General features: G+C 41.7%; 2 protein-coding genes across 7 annotated transcripts in view; one reads left to right on the forward strand and one right to left on the reverse strand.

Moving 5' to 3' along the window:
• MAN1A2 (mannosidase alpha class 1A member 2) overlaps window positions 1-11,523 on the reverse strand; it is a 67,054-nt gene extending 55,531 nt beyond the window's left edge. For 3 of the 4 annotated variants that reach the window (XR_004990577.2, XM_036453180.2, XM_036453181.2), the window contains exons 1-2: window positions 11,063-11,523; window positions 631-886 (exon numbers count right to left, since the gene is read on the reverse strand). Coding sequence is in view for 3 of the 4 variants with exons in the window: in XM_036453180.2 (XP_036309073.1) it covers window positions 631-886; window positions 11,063-11,364 (558 nt within the window). In the remaining variant the exon portion in view is untranslated. Of the gene's footprint in view, window positions 1-630; window positions 887-3,266; window positions 3,317-11,062 lie in introns of those variants that run through there. The other variant, XM_045586990.1, reaches the window with a different exon arrangement.
• Window positions 11,524-11,606: 83 nt separating this feature from the next.
• LOC118727409 (collagen alpha-1(I) chain-like) lies at window positions 11,607-17,791 on the forward strand. 3 transcript variants are annotated; one of them, XM_045586992.1, is made up of 2 exons: window positions 11,607-12,801; window positions 16,862-17,791. In XM_045586992.1, the coding sequence occupies exons 1-2, from the start codon at window positions 11,607-11,609 to the stop codon at window positions 16,885-16,887; spliced, it is 1,221 nt and encodes a 406-aa protein (XP_045442948.1). In that variant the 3' UTR covers window positions 16,888-17,791. The 3 variants fall into 3 exon arrangements, with proteins under 3 accessions (XP_045442948.1, XP_045442947.1, XP_045442949.1); XM_045586991.1 differs by lacking the exon at window positions 16,862-17,791 and adding an exon at window positions 16,046-16,555; XM_045586993.1 differs by lacking the exon at window positions 16,862-17,791 and adding an exon at window positions 13,436-13,660.
• Window positions 17,792-18,453: the final 662 nt, after the last annotated feature.

Below are 18,453 nucleotides of genomic sequence, written 5' to 3' on the forward strand. Positions count from 1 at the left end.
ATATGCCCAATGGGCATGGCTCAGTGGCTGAGCGTCAACCTGAACCAGGAGGTCACTGCTCAGTTCTGGTCGGGGCACATGTTTGGGTTGCCAACTCAATCTCTGGTGTGGGGTATACAGGAAGCAGCTGATCAGTGGTTCTCTCTCATCACTGATGTTTCTCTCTCTTTCTCCCTTTCCCTTCCTCTCTGAAACCAATAAAAATATAATTTTTAAAAAGATGAGTTATAAAGCTAACTCTTCAGAAGCATGTTTGTGAGGAGATATGCATAGTATACAGCAGAGTCCCTTATAACTTAACACTAAAGATATTTCTTATTCAGTGATAACTTATTTATAAATCTATTCTACATTATTTATAAAATGCTATCAAAAGATTTCTGAACACAGAGAGAAAAATGTAATCATCCAAACATTATAGCAAAATTTTAAGTGACCAATACTTACATTATAACAATACATTACATTAAAAGGGAGTTCTAGCCTTTACTGTCAACTTGGAAAATGAACTATAAATATAACCCCCCCCAAAAAAAAAGATCCAAGTAAAATAGCATCAATGGTGTGCATGTGTGTGTGTCCAAATGTGTCTATAAGCACTTGATATCATAAATCTAGGCTTATTATTACCTCTTTAATTTTTTCCCTTTTCATTCTTATGTCATTATCTTCTGGATCTCCACCATTTATTCCTGAAAGTTTTGGTATAGGAACTGGTGGTAGTGGCTTTTTCTCTTTCATCTTTATATCTTGGACTACCTTATTTTTCTCTGTCTGAATTTCTGCTCGTATTTCCTCTCTCGACTTTTTTAATTTTTCTTTTGCTTCTTCCAGGGCCTTCTCATGATCAGCTCGAATTTTATTCCTCAAACGTTCTTCTTCTTCCCTGTAAGAAGAGGAGAAAAAAAAAAAGACTGCTTAGAATGACCCTTAAAACCTCCAAGCTTTGGATAAACGAAGATGGTGTCATAGGTAAACACCTAAACTGCCGCCTCGCACAACAATTTCAAAACTACAACTAAAAGACAAAACGTCTATCACGCAGAACCACAGGAAAACTGGCTGAGTGGAAGTTTTACAAATAAAAGGAAAGAGAAAAGAGCACTGAGATATGCACAAGCACTGAAAAGCTGAGGTACGGAGGCCCGCAAATCAGGTTGGTTGGTGGACAATTAGATGTGCTGCTTTTTTTCAACTGAAGGGAGACAAGCTCCCAATTACTCTGAAATCCAGTTTCTGGGGAGATGCTGGGGACTCAAACTCCTACGGGGAGGAGCTGAACTGTCGGCCATCGGGTCAGAAGGTGAGGGTGACTTTCTTGCAGAGGTGCGCCCAGCAATCATTGTTTACTGCGCTGGGGCGCAGGATGCGGGGACTTGAAAACGCAGAGAAGGCTAACTGGCAGCCATCACTGTTTGCCACACCCTAGCCTAGCGATGCCCTGAGACTCCGCCCTGCACAATCTACTAACCTACCCAAGCTCCATGCAGCAGCTTTTGCATATAAATGGCCTGCCATATTGCAGCTTAACCAAACAAATTGCAGCTCCAGTCAGACAGCTCCAAAAGCTTCAAACCCCAAGCAAAGAGGAGAAAACTGTAGTTCTCCCTGTAGCTCCTGCTGGATGGCCTCAGACAGTAGCTGACCTGCCCTCCATTGGAGATCCAGAAGCTAGTGTATCTATTAGTCTGTGTGAGACGACACCAAATTTCAACTACTCTCATAAGGGACACATTCAAGAGGCAGACTCAGTGAGCACCAAAGCCCCACTGAAACAAGTCCTACCCCATAAGCATGTCTCCAGCACAGCAATTCTTCCATTACAGACACAGCGGGACCTCACAGCCAATTGGCCTGGAGGTCAATTCCTCACAGTGACACCAACAACAATCAAGACTTAACTACAAGGTTGTACATAGTCCACAAAGGGATGCACCAAGAGTGTCCACCTCAGGAAACTGGGAGGCTGACCCATTGGACCATATAGGACACCTAGCACACAAAGCCACCCTACCAACTCAGGGAAGCAGTGAAATGAGGAGATAAGAAAACAGATCACAAATGAAAGAAATGGAGAAAGACAAAGACTGGATATAGAGTTCAAAACCACAGTTATAAGGTTTTTCAAGAATTTCCTAGAAAAGGTCAATAAATTTAATGAGACCCTCAAGGATATGAAAAAGGACCAACTAGAAATTAAACATACACTGACTGAAATAAAAATATACTATACAGAGACCCAACAGCAGACTAGAGGAACGCAAGAATAAAGTCAAAGATTTGAAATACAAAGAAGCAAAAAACACTCAACCGGAAAAGAAAAAATAATCCAAAAAGTTAAAGATAATGTAAGAAGCCTCTGGGACAACTTCAAGCATACCAACATCAGAATTATGGGAGTGCCAGAAGAAGAGAGCAAGATACTGAAAACCTATTTGAAGAAATAATGACTGAAAACTTCCCCCGCCTAGTGAAAGAAAGACTTACAAGACCAGGAAGTGCACAGAACCCCAAACAAAAGGAATCCAAATAGGACCACACCAAGATACATCATAATTAAAATGCCAAGGGCAAAAGACAAAGAGAATCTTGAAAGCAGCAAGAGAAAAACAGTTAATTACCTACAAGGGAGCACCCATATGACTATCAGCTGATTTCTCAACAAAAACTACGTAGGCCAGATGGGAGTGGCAAGAAATATTCAAAGTGATGAATAGCAAGAACCTACAACCTCTACCTAGCAAAGTTATTCAGAATTGAAGATCAGATAAAGAGTTTCACAGATAAGAAAAAGCTAAAGAAGTTCACCACCACCAAACCAGTATTATATGAAATGCTGAAAGGTATTCTTTGAGAGGAAGAAGAAAAAAGTAAAGATAAAAATTATGAACAACAAATATATATCTATCAACAAGTGAATCTGAAAATCAAGTGAATTAAAATCTGAGGAACAGAATAAACTGGTGAATGTAATAGAATCAGGTGCACAGAATGGGAGTGGATTGATAATTCTCAGGGGGAATGGAGTACAGAAAGAGACTGGACAAAAATTGTACACCTATGGATGAGGACAGTGTGGGAGAGGTAAGGGCAGAAGGCAGAGTGGGAACCAGGTGAAGGGGAGCTATGGAGGAAAAAAGGAGAAACAATTGTAATAATCTGAACAATAAAGATTTATTAAATTAAAAAAAAAAAAACACCTCCAAGCTTTAAACATGAAACTTAGTTTCCTCCACCAAACCCAGACAGTTGATTCCTACTCCTACCATTGAAAGACAGCAATGATCTGTGAGAGACTCATATTTATCTGCCCAAAGAACAGGATAAATATAACTTGGTATGAGCTCTGGATGCTAAATAGCTAACACTTTACACAATGGAGGAAGAGGGAACCTAGAAAGAAAGTTACAACTTCAGGACCAATGAAAACAGAGAAAACAGCAATCAGTAGACACACACAAAAAAAGGGGGGTGGGGGGGGGGGAGGGAGAAAGGACAAGAGATATACCCGTGAAAAACTAGCAGAGAGAGAAAATTTAAAAAATAGAATTAAGAACTTAGTATCAAGATGGACAAAAATATAAACAGGGTCAAGGAAAGAGATAAGCAGAAAAATAAGAGAATGGAAAATTTTCATTTTGTTATATAGTACCTCGTTCTCTTTTACAACTTTTGCATTGGAAGTTGGAAATAACATGGAGCTTACAGCACAACAGTTCCCAACTGATGTGGGCATGACTACTTAAAAGTCTCTTGAGCCTTTGTTAAAAATACAGATTCCAATTCAGCAGGTCTGTGTGACACCCATGAATTTATATTATTAAGGGGGAGGGGGGAGGGGCTAAGCAGTACTGGCCCACTTTTTTTTTAAAATCAATCTTTATTGTTCATATTATTACAAAGGTTCCTCATTTCTTCCCCCCTCCACCAGGTTCCCACCCCACCCTCTGGCCCCTCCCCATCCCCCATTGTCCTCATCCATAGGTGCACAGTTTATGTTCAGTCTCTTCCTCCCTCCCTTTCCCCCGATAGTAAATCCCTTTTCAGATAGTAAATCAGTTACTTAGCATTTTCTCATATCAATAATACCTCCACATGCCTTCACACAAAAGACATTTCCAAATAGGTCAACCAGCCTCATAGTACTGGCCCATTTTAAACCACTGCACAGAAAGTGCTAAAATATACAGTCTAAGAAGACTATATTTACATTTCTAAATAGTTCAGCACAACTCAGAACTTCATCACTGCAATAATACAACTTAGGGTTCTTTGCAGTTTACATTTCTTAAGATGTTAATATGTAATCTCCTATCTAAATTCAGAAATTCACCAGTATATTAGTACCCTGTTTCCCCAAAAATAAGACAGTGTCTTAAATTAATTTTTTCTCCCAAAGTTGTGCTAGGTCTTATTTTCAAGGGATGTCTTATTTTTCCACATGCTAGGTCTTATTTTCAGAGGATGTCTTATTTTCGGGGAAACACAATAGTAGAACTCCTTCTCTTCCTATAGAAGTCAAATGGTTCTGGGTACTTTATCTTTCTATTGTCTAACATCAAGGCAAGGACGGCCCTGTGATCTACACCTAGGAAATCAGATGCTCTGGCTGAAACTACAGATCTGGAGCAAGTGGCATAAAGGAACAATAACTCAATTTTAGAAGTCACTCAGAAAGCAGAGAATCTAGTGACCAGAGGCAGCAAAGCCATAACCAGCGAACAACAACTATGACCCAAAATAAACAAGACGAAAGTAAAATAGCATAAATGATGTGCATATATGTGTGCGCACCTACAATGGTACACTAACTGTTCCTTAACCTTCACCATGGTTCTGCATACCTGCCTTCCTTTAATGCCTGACTATCTTCTAAACCTAGTTCTCCAGATCTTATGTCAATACTGAAAGCCAACCAATATCTTTCCAATAAATTCCTATTTTATATGCATTACAGCTGGTTTCTACTATATGTATCTAAGATTCCTCTCCTTCAAGTCAATGCGCTAAAAACAAGAGGGTCATACAATAACTAAACCAAAATTCTCAATTCTAATTCCGCTCTTCCATACTCTACTTCATGATGCCAGAGCTTAGACTCAGCAAATTACCTCTGTCTCTTCTTTTGTCAGCTGGTTTCCTATAAGTTCAACCCATAGGTTTGATTCTTATTAGAATTCTTATTAGAATCAAACCTATGAACAGATGAAAAAATGTTATACAGCAGAAATGACCTTACAAATCTATGGGAAAGTACAGACTCTTTAATAAGGAGCATGGGAACAAGTAGATACCAGTGTAAAACATTATCAATTCAAACCTAACCTCATCATACACCAAAATCAAAACCAAGCTGTAAAAAACAAAAATTTAAAACTACCAAAATTAAAAACAAGGAAACTATAACTTCAAGGTAGAAAAGCATTCTTTAAGCCAGCGGTTCTCAACCTGTGGGTCGCAACTCCTTTGGGGGTCGAATGACCCTTTCACAGAGTTCACCTAAGACCATTGGGAAACATAGATATTTACATAACGATTCATAACAGTAGCAAAATTACTGTTATGAAGTAGCAATGAAAATAATTTTATGGTTGGGGGTCACCACAACATGAGGAACTGTATTAAAGGGTGGTGGCATTAGGAAGGTTGAAAACCACTGTCCTAAGCCAAATCCCAAAAGCAATCCTATATAATAAACAGGTAATATGCAAATTGACCCTCACACCCTTGCACAAGATGGCCACCCCCATGTGGTTAAAGATGGCCACTACAAGATAGCCAGCAAGGGTGTGTAGTTGTGGGCGATCAGGCTAGCGGGGGAGGGCAGTTGGGGGCAATCGGGCCAGCAGGGGAGCAGTAGGGAGCCAGCATTCCCAAATTGTGAGAGGGGTGTCTGACTGCCGATTTAGGCTCAATCTCACAGGGCCTAAACTGGCAGTCAGACATCCCCCGAGAGGTCCCAGATTAGAGAGGATACAGGCTGGACTGAGGAACATTCCTCTCCGAGCAGCCCAGAGTGCCTGAATTTTGTGCATTGAGCCTCTAGTAATACCATAAAGCAAAATATTGACACTTTCAATTTTATTAAAATGTGACATGTCTGTAAAACTAAAGATACTATAAACAAAGTATAAAATTAAGACACCCATTGCAAGAAGATACATGTAATGCACCTTCTTAAGAATTCATCAGGATGTATAAATAATTCCTACAAATGAATTTTAAGAAGGAAAATAAACCGTAAGAAAAAACAGGCAAAAAAAAAAAAAAAATGTGAGTAAACAAAGGCTAGGAAACCCAAATAACTAATAAATATGTTTTAAAAAATATTCCACCTCACTCAGTAATGAGAGTAATAAAAACTAAAATTGGCATCAGGTTGGTAAAGATTTTTTAAATACACAATATCTTGGTTTGCAAAAATGTAGGTGTACAAATTGGTACAATTACTGTACAGACTAATTGAGCAACAAAATTTAGAGTCAATAATGCACATACAACTTAATAGTTTATTACTAAGCTTTTATCCCAAAGGAAAAATTCAGGGGAGCGGGGGATGCACAAGAATACATGTACAAGAATGTTTTTGTAGCAAAAATATGGACTTAACCTAAATATTTATTAACAGGGGAATGTAGAAATAATTTGAAGTTTAAGCATGTATACCTATAGTAGATAATTGAACCACAGCCCAATATATTAACATACATAAATCCTTAAAAAAAAACTTAAGCAAAAAGAAAGAAAACTTACAGAATTATATATGTTTAAGAACATGCAAAACAATATATATATTAGTATGTAATTTATATCAATATATATGCTGTAGAAACATAAAACCATGTAATGTCAAACTCTGAGGTTTACCTCAAGAAAGGTAATCTTCAGCTGAAATTTTCAGATTTAAAGTAATTAATATGATATTAATATATCTGTTAAGACTTTTATCTATGCTTATAACTTTAAAAAAAAAAAAAAAGGCTAGCCGAAACCGGTTTGGATCAGTGGATAGAGTGTTGGCCTGCGGACTCAAGGGTCCCAGGTTGGATTCCGGTCAAGGGCATGTACCTTGGTTGTGGGCAAATCCCCAGTAGGGGGTGTGCAGGAGACAGCTGATTGATGACTCTCTCTCATCGATGTTTCTAACTCTCTATCCCTCTCTTCCTCTCTGTAAAAAATCAATAAAATATATTTTTTAAAAATTAAATTAAAAAACAAAGCTGGTATAAAAAATATATACTAGATACCAGAACATACTATTATATAATTATGAAATTAAAATAGCATGTGTTTTTTAGAATAGCCAGAAAAATTCATGGGGGGTTAAAAAAGAAAAGAACTCAGCACATATAGTGATGTATTATCATTTAGTTAACTAATCCCCTGTTGACAGACATTTGGATCATTTACAATATGTCATGTTTTGGCTTCAGGGAACATTCTTGTACATTACTTTGTGCACTGATGTGAAGATTTACCAAGAATAAGTTCTTAGAAAAACTACTGGATCAAAGAATATGTACTTTAAATGAGCTAATATTACTAAATTGTTCTTCACAAGAATTCTATTAATTTAGACTTACACCAACAGGCTAAGCATAGGATGAACCAGCTGTTCACTGCTCACCACACCCTAGGTTTTTCCAATCTTTCTAAGTACAGAGAAAATAATCTAGGTCATGAAAAAGAAAATGTTTTATAATGGCATCACAAATTAATAGGAAAATAATTCGCATTTACTATAATATGCATAACAGATATACACCAAACAAACACAAACTTCATATCAGATTCCACCTTACTGCCAAGTATTGAAGGGTTAATGTATGCACATATTACTTTATAAACGTAACAAACAGAACCATATAGCTACACAGAAATAATTTTAGATACTTAAATACATAGAATTGTGCCAGATCTCAATTTAGCACAATGATTAGCAGGTTTTCAGATGCCAGAGTCTAGTTCCTTGTGGGGGAAAAAAGCTTCACCTTATATCTAGATAGCCTAGTCCACATGCCAGAAATGCGTAAATTAATGGCATAAATGCTTATGGGGCAGGGGTTGGCAGGGAGGAGGGGTGAAGAGGCGGGGCAGGGAGGATGAAAGATAAAACAGTACAAGTAATCTCAACTCTTGAAAAATGCCATGACCTAAAAGCAGGCACCAGAGCCTCACTGAAATAAGAAGAATCCCTAGAATCTGACTCCAAAGATATGTGCTTTAATAATGATGTTGAGATCCGAATCTAAGATTTAAATGTTTCAGTCATGTTGCAGTCAAAATTAATCATCTACATTATTCTCCAATAATCCCCAATACTTCGTATAATGCTTTGCACATAATAACTACTCAAAACATTTGCTGAATAAATATGACCAATATTCTTTAAATGATAACAGCACTATCACTAAAGAGTCATCAAGAAATCTGCATAAGTAACAATGGTTGATTTTATAGACAGGTAAATGTCAAAAAATATAAAAAGAAAACAGCACACATATTCTTTGTATTCTCCAGAATACTTCATATCCTTTTATAAAAAAACGATATAACTTGTCTCCAAAGTTCTTGTTAAGATATGAAGAACAAAAGAGAACACTGTCAAAGACATCACTCAACGTTAACGTTAGGAAATTACAGTCTTAAATCAAAAAAATTTCACAAGGTCTGAGGCCTGAATTACTAAAGGACACTTGTTTTTCACAAGATCTATCATACTATCCTATAGTCTTAGATAAATTAAGAGATGTTAATTGTTAATCAGGCTCAAAAGTGACACCTGGAAATACTTCTATAAATATATCTATTACCTTCAGGCTAGTATATAAAGTTTACTCTTAAACTTATGAAAAACAAGAATGTATATAACATTTCATTCATTTACTTTTTAAATTGGTACAGATTTCATTATATAAATGATCATATGCAGTAGTCTTCCCTTATCCGCTGGAGATAACATTCCAAGACCCCCAGAGGCTGCCTAAAACCATGAATAGTGCCAAATCCTATACACATTGTTTTTCTCTACACACACATACTTTTTCATTTAAAGAAAGCGTGTTATGGCTTTTCTTTGCATATCAGAATTGTCAGTATCACTATTCTTTTGCTTTGGGGCTATTATTATGTAAAACAAGAGACTTGAACACAAACTGCAATACCAGGACAGCGGATCTGATAACTGAGAGGGCTACTAAGTGACCACAGGTAGCGTACACAGTGTGGGCTCACTGGACAAAGGGATGATTCACTTTCCAGGAGGGACAGAGCAGGATGGAATGGGATTTCATCATGCTACTCAGAAGACACACAATTTAAAACTTACGAATTGTTTATTTCTGAAATTCCCCATTTAATGTTTTCTGACCATGGGTGACTTCAGGTAACTGAACCCACAAAAAGCAGAACCATGGAAAAAGGGGGGAGGAAGGGCTTGGTGGAGTCTACTGCAATAAAGAAATTCTAGCCGTTTATAAAATGATTTCTTAAATCTTTATTTTTTTTTTCAAATTCGCATAGAGCAAAGGCAAAAATAAAGAAATAAATACAAAAGAGTACAGAAGTTAAAAATGATGGCGAAAGTTCCAAATTAATTTGATTACAAAATAATGGCATGAAACAGTTTTAGAAGTAACTACTCCATAAGGTTCAGCCGAAAGTCAAAGAAGGAGCAAGCAAATAATAAATGAACAAGACTGAGAAAAGGAAAACCCCGCTCTCACTACAACAGTGCGTTTTCCCAAGTATTTAACTCAGGCTCACATCTGAACCTATGCTTTCTCAAAAACTTAATGCTTGGTAAAAAGTTAAAATAACGCCAGCCGAGAACAACTCAAGCATATGATTCTTACTGCACACTGGAAAACTATTGTAAGAAAAGAAGGGAAAGATTTAGTAAGCTAAAAAATAAATAAATACATAAATTTTAAAAAATGTAGGTTTGAGAAAAGTTAAGTACTTTCTAAAACTCTTCTTTTGATACAAACTACATAAATGAGTTAAAGCTCCCATTTTATGCCAATTTGGCCAAAGTCTCCCAAGAGGTAACTTCAGATTTGATTATTTGAAAGAACGTGAACCCTTTAATCGATCACCTTCTAATAGTTACCTGACACAGTCCACCTCTCAACTACATATCTATCAGGGTAAAATTAAAATTTAAAACATAAGCCAGATCTAGTCTACATGACTCTCAAAGTGAAACGACAAGATTCAATGGCATCTTTAACTTCACTGGTTCCACATAGAGCACCCAAAGACACCCCCTAGAAATAACGATAATCAGAATATTCTTGCATGTTAAGAAATGATGCCAGGCCAAGCTGGCCCCATAGCTGAGTGTCAACCTATGAACCAGGAGGTCACAGTTCCATGTCCTAACAGGGCTCATGCTGGGGTTGCAGGCTGGAACCTCAGCAGGAGGCAACCTCTGGTCAATGATTCTCTTTCATCATGGTTGTTTCTCTCTCCCTCTCTCTTCTTTCAAATCAATATATACATATATATGTATGTATTATGTATATATATATATGTGTGTGTGTATATATACATAGACATATATACACGTATACATGTATATTAAATAACAGGTATATTCTGCCCATCTTCGTCTTCCTAAAAAACTAAGATTTACTACCAAGTTTTAATTACAAAGTCAGAGAACGAGAGCCCTTTAGGAGAGGACAAACCCACAGAAGCTGTCAGGATCCAATATATCTATCTCACCGGGGGGCACAGTGACGGAATGCAGCCCATTCTTAAAAAATGAAGACACAACATATGCCACGATTCCTTTACGTTACCTCTGGACACACATGCTCCTCCTGTGTAAAACGAAGGAGCCGGACTTTAAGTCGGGCTCTAGGGGCCCTTTTCAGTCTGTGGTTCTACTAAACCAGTTTTGAAATAACAAGTCACACAACTCAGGGAAAATGACATCTTACTGAAAAAAGGCTTAAAAAAAAAACCAAAAAAAACAAACAACCACGACAGATCTGATGCAATAAATCATATCTCGCCCTGCCAAGTGTCACCACCACCATCTCTGAAAGGAACAAACCTGTGTCGGGGTTCGTCGGGCCCGTGAATCAGGAAGCCTCCGGGGTCTCGGGCCCCTTTGTTGGCATTGACGTGAGGAATCAGCACGTCCTCCAGACCCAGGTCGAAGCGTTTGTGTTTCGAAGAGTCCGGGAGGAAGAAGAAGGCCCCAAAACACAGGGTGATGAAGGCACTTAGGATGAGGAGGAGGATAAACTTCTCGGAGAGTCTCAAGGTGGCCCTGTGGTGCGGGAAGGAGGGCGGCCCCAAGTTCAGAGGCGGAATCCTGCGTCCGGACAGCGGCAGCAGGGCCGGGGCGGTCATCGTTCACGCTCTCGGGCAAAAAAAATGCTTTATAAAGTCCTCATCTCCACCTTCCGAATCCTGGCACGAACGGGGGGAATTCAAATTCTCTCCTCGCCAAGGATCGTTGTGCTTTTTTTTTAAAACAGGGCAACCTCTTCACGCTTGCCCCAAAAACATTCAGAAACATGGGCGCCCCCCCAAAATAAACAAAACAACAAAAAAACGATCACCCGTTGACGTCCTGGGGTAGCTCCTTGGCCATGGGGGTTCAGGACCTCCTCGGGGTTCCCGCCGGCGTCCTCCTCATGCCTCGGGGTGAACCCGGCGAGCAGCGCCGCCGCAGAGAGGATGCCAGGCGGCGGCGGGCGCTTCCATGCCGGCGCCCGGGGATGCTCCGGCGGGGCCTCCCGCCCCCGAAGGCGGCCAAGCCCCGCGGAGTTGGAAAGGGGGTCCCCTTCGCCTCCTCGGGCGCCGTCGGGAAAAGCAGGGTCTCCTCGGAAGTCAGCGGCCACCGGGGAGGGCGGTCTCCCGCCGGGAAGCCGGGGAGCCCGGGAGCCGGAGAGGCGGCGGCAGGTCTCGGGCCCCCGCGCCTACGGACGCGGCCCCGGCTCCGGGGAGAGCTCGACGCTGCCCACCGGCCGGCCGGCGCGAAGGGCATCCGCGCCCCGAGCCCCAGCGCCTCCCGGCCGCCGCCGCGTAGCCGCTGTCGCCGCCGCGCGGCTCGGTCAGGAGCGGAACTTCCTCCTCGGGCGGCCACTGAGGAGCCCGGGCGTGAGCGCTGGGAGGGAGGGAGCGCGGGCCGCCCGCCGGCTCCTCCTCCTCCTTTTCCTCCTCCTCTTCCTCCCGCTGCCGGCGGAGCTAACCCGGCCGCTGCCGCCCCCGCCGCGCCCGGATGCGCACACCGAGGAGTCCCCGCGGCCCCGCGGCGGGAGGAGGAGGAGAAGCCGAGCCGCGGCCCCTCAATCCGAGCGCGCGGGGCCGGCGCCTGCTCATTCCTCGCTCGGCTCCGAGGAGGCGGCGGCGCCCCGGGCAGGCGGGCGGGCGGGGAGGTCGGCCGGGCCGCCGGGAGGGCCTCCTCCTTGGCCGCTCGCTCGCTCGCTCCGAGGCGGCGGCGGGAGGGGCGGGGCGTCGGCGCGGTGCGGGGCTGCGCGCGGGCCCGGGCCCCGCCGCCTCTGCCGGACGGAGCGCGCCGAGCCGCGGGGCCCACACTCGTTGGGCACACGCGGGAGCGGGGCCGGGCGGGGGGCGGGGGGCGGGGGACGGCGGGCGCGCACCGGCCTCGCGAGTGGGCGTCCCCGGGCGGCGAGGGCGCGGTGCGCGCGCACGCTCCCGCCCCGCCCGCCGCGCTCCGGCCCCGCGCCGCTGCGGCGTCCGCGCCCCCGGAAGCTCCCGCCGCCGCCGCCGCCGCGTGGACCCGCGGGGGAAGCCGGCCGCCCGCCCCCCGGCGCCTCTCCGGTAACTTCGCCGGCGCCGGTGCCGGTGCCGAGCGCGCGGCCACCGGGTCGGGGAATGGCCCCGGCGCTGGGGCGAGGAGAGGAGGCCGGGTCGCGGGGGGCTCGCCGCCGCCGAGTGGAGTGTCACTGGCATTGGGGTTCAGGCCACCAAGGTCTCCCCGTCACTAGAACTCATGTCCTGGTTAGGGACCAGGGGTTCCCGGGGCCCAAGGAAAAGGTCCCCAACTTCCTCCACGCGGCCCGTGGGCACGGAGCTGGGCACCCGAGGCCTCGATGTTGAGCACCAGCCCTTGTGCCAGGCTCCGTGTTAAAAATAAAATGGCCACCTTGCCCTTTCCATTGGGCTTCCTTTCCGAGGAATCTGGGACAGCAGCCTTCTCCTGGCCCAGTGTCATCACAGGCTTCACTGCCGCCTCTCCCATGGAAGAAACACTAAGTGTGAATGAGGAGGTGCCAGGAGCCCCAAAGACAACAGAGCTGTTTACAATCAGGCGGCAAAGCTGTCTGAGTGGATTCTGTTATCCATGGTATTGAGTAAAAAAAAAAAATGTGTATATATATATATATATATATATATATATATATATATATATATATTTTATAATATATATATATATATATATCCTTGCTCCCAGGTTGTGTTTTATTCTGATACTAAATTGTCATCCTCTCTACACACCCTTACTGATGACTGGGAATTAGAGAGGAGGCCCTTAAATGGCAGCGAGGGGAAAAGTCGGCCGTAGGTTGAAAAACAAGCAAAATAACCTCGTGTTCATTGGCACAATTCAAAGTATTTGGTCTAGTAATAATTAATGTCGTTTTTTAACATTCGTTTAAAATCTTGCTTGGCGTTGACTTGTATTGACATAACCTTCAAACACGTGGTATCTACAGAACGTGTGAAGTGCAATTAACAAGTTTTGCTTGAAAAAGTTTGTGTTTGGTTTGGTTTTTGTTGCAAAACTAGGGCTAAGAAGATGACGGATGAAGAGCATATTCGGCACTGCATGCTTTACGAGTCCAATTAGGAAGAAAAGCAAGTGAGGCTGCAAAAAACATCTGTAGTGCTCTTGGTCAAGATGCAGTTAGCGCCAGAAAATGCCAGCGTTGGTTTGAGAAATTTCGCGAGGGAAATTTTTTGTTAGATGACAAGAGTGGTCGAGGCCGTGTGTCCAACTTTGATCAAGAAGCTCTTCAAGCTCTTTTGGTGCAAAATCCTCAAATTACCCAACAAGAGCTTGCGACAACTTTAAATTGTTCACAAAAAACAATTTCCAATCAATTGCGTGCACTTGGCAAAGTCCAAAAGTTTGGAAAATGGGTTCCTCATGAGTTGACCGACAACAACCGTAATCAAAGAGTCACAATTTGCAGTTTGCTCCTCTCTCGTCAAGACTGTTTGCCGTTTTTAGAGCAAATTGTTACCGGAGATGAACAATGGGTGCTGTATGTTAATTTGAAAAGGCGGCCTCAATGGTTGGACAAAAATGAGGCTCCGCAGCCCAAGCCAAAACCTGACTTGCATGCGAAAAAAGTGATGTTGTGTGTTTGGTGGAATTTTAAAGGAATTCTTCATTATGAACTTTTACCATCTAACCAAACCATTACAAGTGCAGTGTATAGTGCCCAATTGGAAAGGTTAGCCCAAGCTTTAAGAGAAAAAGAACCCGCACTGATTAATCGGAAGCGCGTAATTCTTCACCATGATAACGCACGACCGCATACTGCAAGAATCACTGCTGAAAAACTGCGCCAGTTGGAATGGGAAGTTCTCCCTCAACCTGCATATTCTCCTGATATTGCCCCTTCCGATTACCATTTGTTTCGTTCTTTGCAAAACTTTCTTCTTGGAAAAAAATTTAATAATGAAGAATGCCTCAAAAATGCATTGACCGAATTTTTTGCATCAAAATCACAAGAATTTTACAACAGAGGGATTAAAATGCTTCCTGAGCGTTGGGCACAAGTAGTAGAAAACAACGGCAACTATATTGTTGATTAAATTTTGTTGTATTGTTTAAATAAATTTGATTTAAAAAAGTATTAGAAAACGACATTAATTATTACTAGACCTAATAGCTCTGTGGTAATGAAATGATTCATAGGCTAGAGGGGAAAAGATACAGTTGAAAAAAGAGTCGATTTACTTATATAACCTGTTCCTTCCTACTACCAACTAGTTCCCAATATATCCAAGGAAGATGTTAGAGAAGAAATAACCAGACATGACCATGTGTAGAGAAATGTAGGAAATGTAAAAAATATATAGGGAAAGGAGTGACCTGACTTTAGCCTCGCTCTTTCTGTATTCTTCCATGCAGCAATTTTCAACCTGTGTGCTGCAGAATTTTTTGTCATATACTTTATTGATTTTTTTTTTTTTAACAGAGAGGGAGAAAGATAGAGAGAAACATCAATCAGCTGCCTCCTACACACCCCCTACTGGGGATGTGCCTGCAACCAAGGTACACGCCCTTGACCGCAATCGAACCCGGGACCCTTCAGTTCGCAGGCCAATGCTCTATCCACTGAGCCAAGCCAGTTAGTGTGCTGCAAGAATTTTTAAAACAAAATTCGCGATGTCCAACTATTTAGTCAGGGCCACTGACCTCTTCTCCCTTAGCTTTTCACATACAGAAATGACAACAGCCCTGGCCAGTTGACTGGGCGTGGTCCCGTGCGCGGAGGGATTGCAGGCTCAGTCCCCTATAGAGAGAGCAATTGACTTCTTGGGTAGTGGGGGGAGGTCTAAAATAGAAAGGGCTGGACAGAGGTGACAGCAGAGGTATGTCAAACCTTGCAGCCCCTACACATATCTTCAAAACCGGATTCTCCTGTCACCTTTATAGAGAGCAATCTGATGCCAAAGGAGGTGACGCGTTCTTTATAAATCCTCATACTGTATTAAAGTTGTTTTTAATCCACTTAAGGCAGTTAGCCTGAGAATGTTTCACTGATTTGCGTATCCATCCATTAAACGTTATTGAGCATGCCCAAAGATGAATAAAATATGGCAAGCAGCTGGATATAATGAAAAAACTATGAGCTCTGAAACTAGAGAACCCTGGATCTAATCCTACCTTTACCATTTACCTGTGTGATTTTAATTTATTTGCCCCTAAAAGTAAAATAAAATTCCATACTTTATAGCGTTGTTAATGAGGATTAAATGAGGTAATGTATGTGATAGTGCTTCTCTGTAGTTGGGATTCAATAAATAGTAACTACTATTTTTATTCTAGGCATCAGGATGAGTAAGGAGTTGGCAGAGAAAGAGGTGGGGAGAACCTGTGAAAAGACGTGGATGAAGGAGTATGGCATATGTTAGGGGGACCTCCTTTCCTCTGGCCCCATATTCCACAGGGGCGGAGGAAGGTGTTGGAGATTATTCATTAGACTAACTTTTGGCTCCTACACCACTAACCTTCACATTCAGAAGTGATTTACTTGGCTGGTGAGTATTGTTACATTCATTGGCTCATAGTTTTTGACTGGATGGAGTTAATCTATTAAAAAGACCCCCCAATTACTGAGGATTCTTTCTCTTGTGCCCCAGAAGACCTGTGCTGACAATGATCTTGGATAAATGTGTCTGCCCTGCAAACCCAACCTTCCCCTTTGTTGGGCTGTTCTCAGGCTAACATTTGTGATGGTTGAGCGTTGCAAAATGTTAGCAAGCTCTTTTGGGTTACAGATCTAGAACTTTGTTCTTTATTAACTTATCTGCAATAAAGCTGACATTTAAAAAATCTCCACTTGCCTATCCTCTTTGTCTTATTTCATCCAAACTTCATGCAGAGTGATGGGAGCAGGACATCCAATTAATTGACCCTCTAAAGAAATTAACTATGGCTAGAATGTAGATTGTAGAGGAAGGGATGGTGAGAGAGAAAGCTGAAGAGGAAAATACAGAAAGATTTCTGCTCAAGTTGGTACAGCAAGATTATGTTTTGATCCATTCCCTTTACTACACACAAATAACAATGATAGCTAAAATATACAAAGAGAAAACCAAAAAGACATAACCAGGCTCAAAAACAAACCTTTTCATAGATCAGAAATAGAACTGAAACAGCAAGTCTAAAGCCACAGGACCCCAGTGAGCCTATTCCAAAAGCCAAGATTTTTGTCTTCCTGCAGGGAGATAGGAACTAAAGATGCTCCCAGCAAGGTGGAGGAGAGGAGCCATGCTTAGTTCTAGAAGTGTGGTGCTTGTGAAAGGAGGCTGGAAATAAACAGTAGCCAGCCCACTGGCTGGGGAAGCAGAGACAAAGATATGGCCTTGGAGTCAGGAACCAAGCCAAGCAACTGGCCATGGGATTAGTTTTGCAACATCCCCAACATTGCTGTGGGGTAGGAGCATCAAAATGCCAACATTAGACCTGATTCTATAATGGAGGTCCAAGGGATCAGGTGAGAGCAAAAGTCACTGAACATTGAGGGGCAAGCATAGAAGCAAACACATAAAAGCATATAAGATCTTCACATTCAGCATTAGTATAACCACCAAGTTCCAAACACATACAAATATCTAATATTAAGAAAGCCCAACAGAATGAGCAATCAGAACATTAATTTACTATTATGAAATGAAATAAACTATGGAACTGCCTGACAACTTATTTAATATTTTTGCATTCTCAAAGCAACAAATGAAAGTAGGTATCAGATGTTAGCCAACTTTAGAACAGAAATATGAAAAATAACTAATAGAAATCTTAAAAATAAAAATATCACTGAAATGAAAAAAAAATTAATAGATGGAGTTAACTGGGGAACTTGTCAAAGTTTAAGAGAAAAAGTAGTGAATTAAAGGGATGCTCTGAAGAATTCACCCAGAACACAGTAGAGAATAATAAAGAGATTTTTAAAATATGAATAAAAGTTAAGATTCATGGGGATTCTATTGAGTGGTGCCAACACATGCCTCATAGGAGTTCCAGAAGGAAAAACTGAAAACAAAAGGAAAGAGGAGAGAAGCTATACTTGTTTTTTAAAAAAGGAAAAAAATGCTGAAACCAGTTTGGCTCAGCGGCAGAGTGTTTTTTTTAGGAAAAAAAAAAGAAAAGAAAACCTTCTAATTAAATATTTTTTTCCTTTTTTAAAAAAAAATATTTTATTGATTTTCTTACAGAGATGAAGGGAGAGAGAGAGAGAGCTAGAAATGTCGATGAGAGAGAAACATTGGCCAGCTGCCTCTTGCACACCCCCTACCGGGGATGTGCCCGCAACCAATGTACATGCCCTTGGCCGGAATTGAACCTGGGACCCTTCCACTGAGCCAAACCGGTTTCGGCTAATTAGAAGGTTTTCTAATAAAAACATCAGAACATATGTGTAATGAGCAAGATAAATAAAAGTGAAGTAACTTTTATCAAACAGAGAAACCACAGAGCAATAAGGAAAAAAGATAAAATCTCAAGTTACCGAAGGGAAAACATTGATTATCTACAAAAGGACTATACCTAGAGTGCTAAAAAACAACAGTAACATGAAAACTAAGTATCTTAGAAATACTGAAAGGACCACTCTCAACCAAGAATTCGGTTTCCAGATAAACTGTCATTTAAGGGAGAAAGCAGAACAAAGACATTTCAATCATAAAAGACTAAGAGAGTTTAACACTCACAGACATACACACAAAGACCTA

Source organism: Pipistrellus kuhlii, unplaced genomic scaffold (assembly GCF_014108245.1).
Source record: "Pipistrellus kuhlii isolate mPipKuh1 unplaced genomic scaffold, mPipKuh1.p scaffold_m20_p_24, whole genome shotgun sequence".
NCBI lineage: Eukaryota > Metazoa > Chordata > Mammalia > Chiroptera > Vespertilionidae > Pipistrellus > Pipistrellus kuhlii.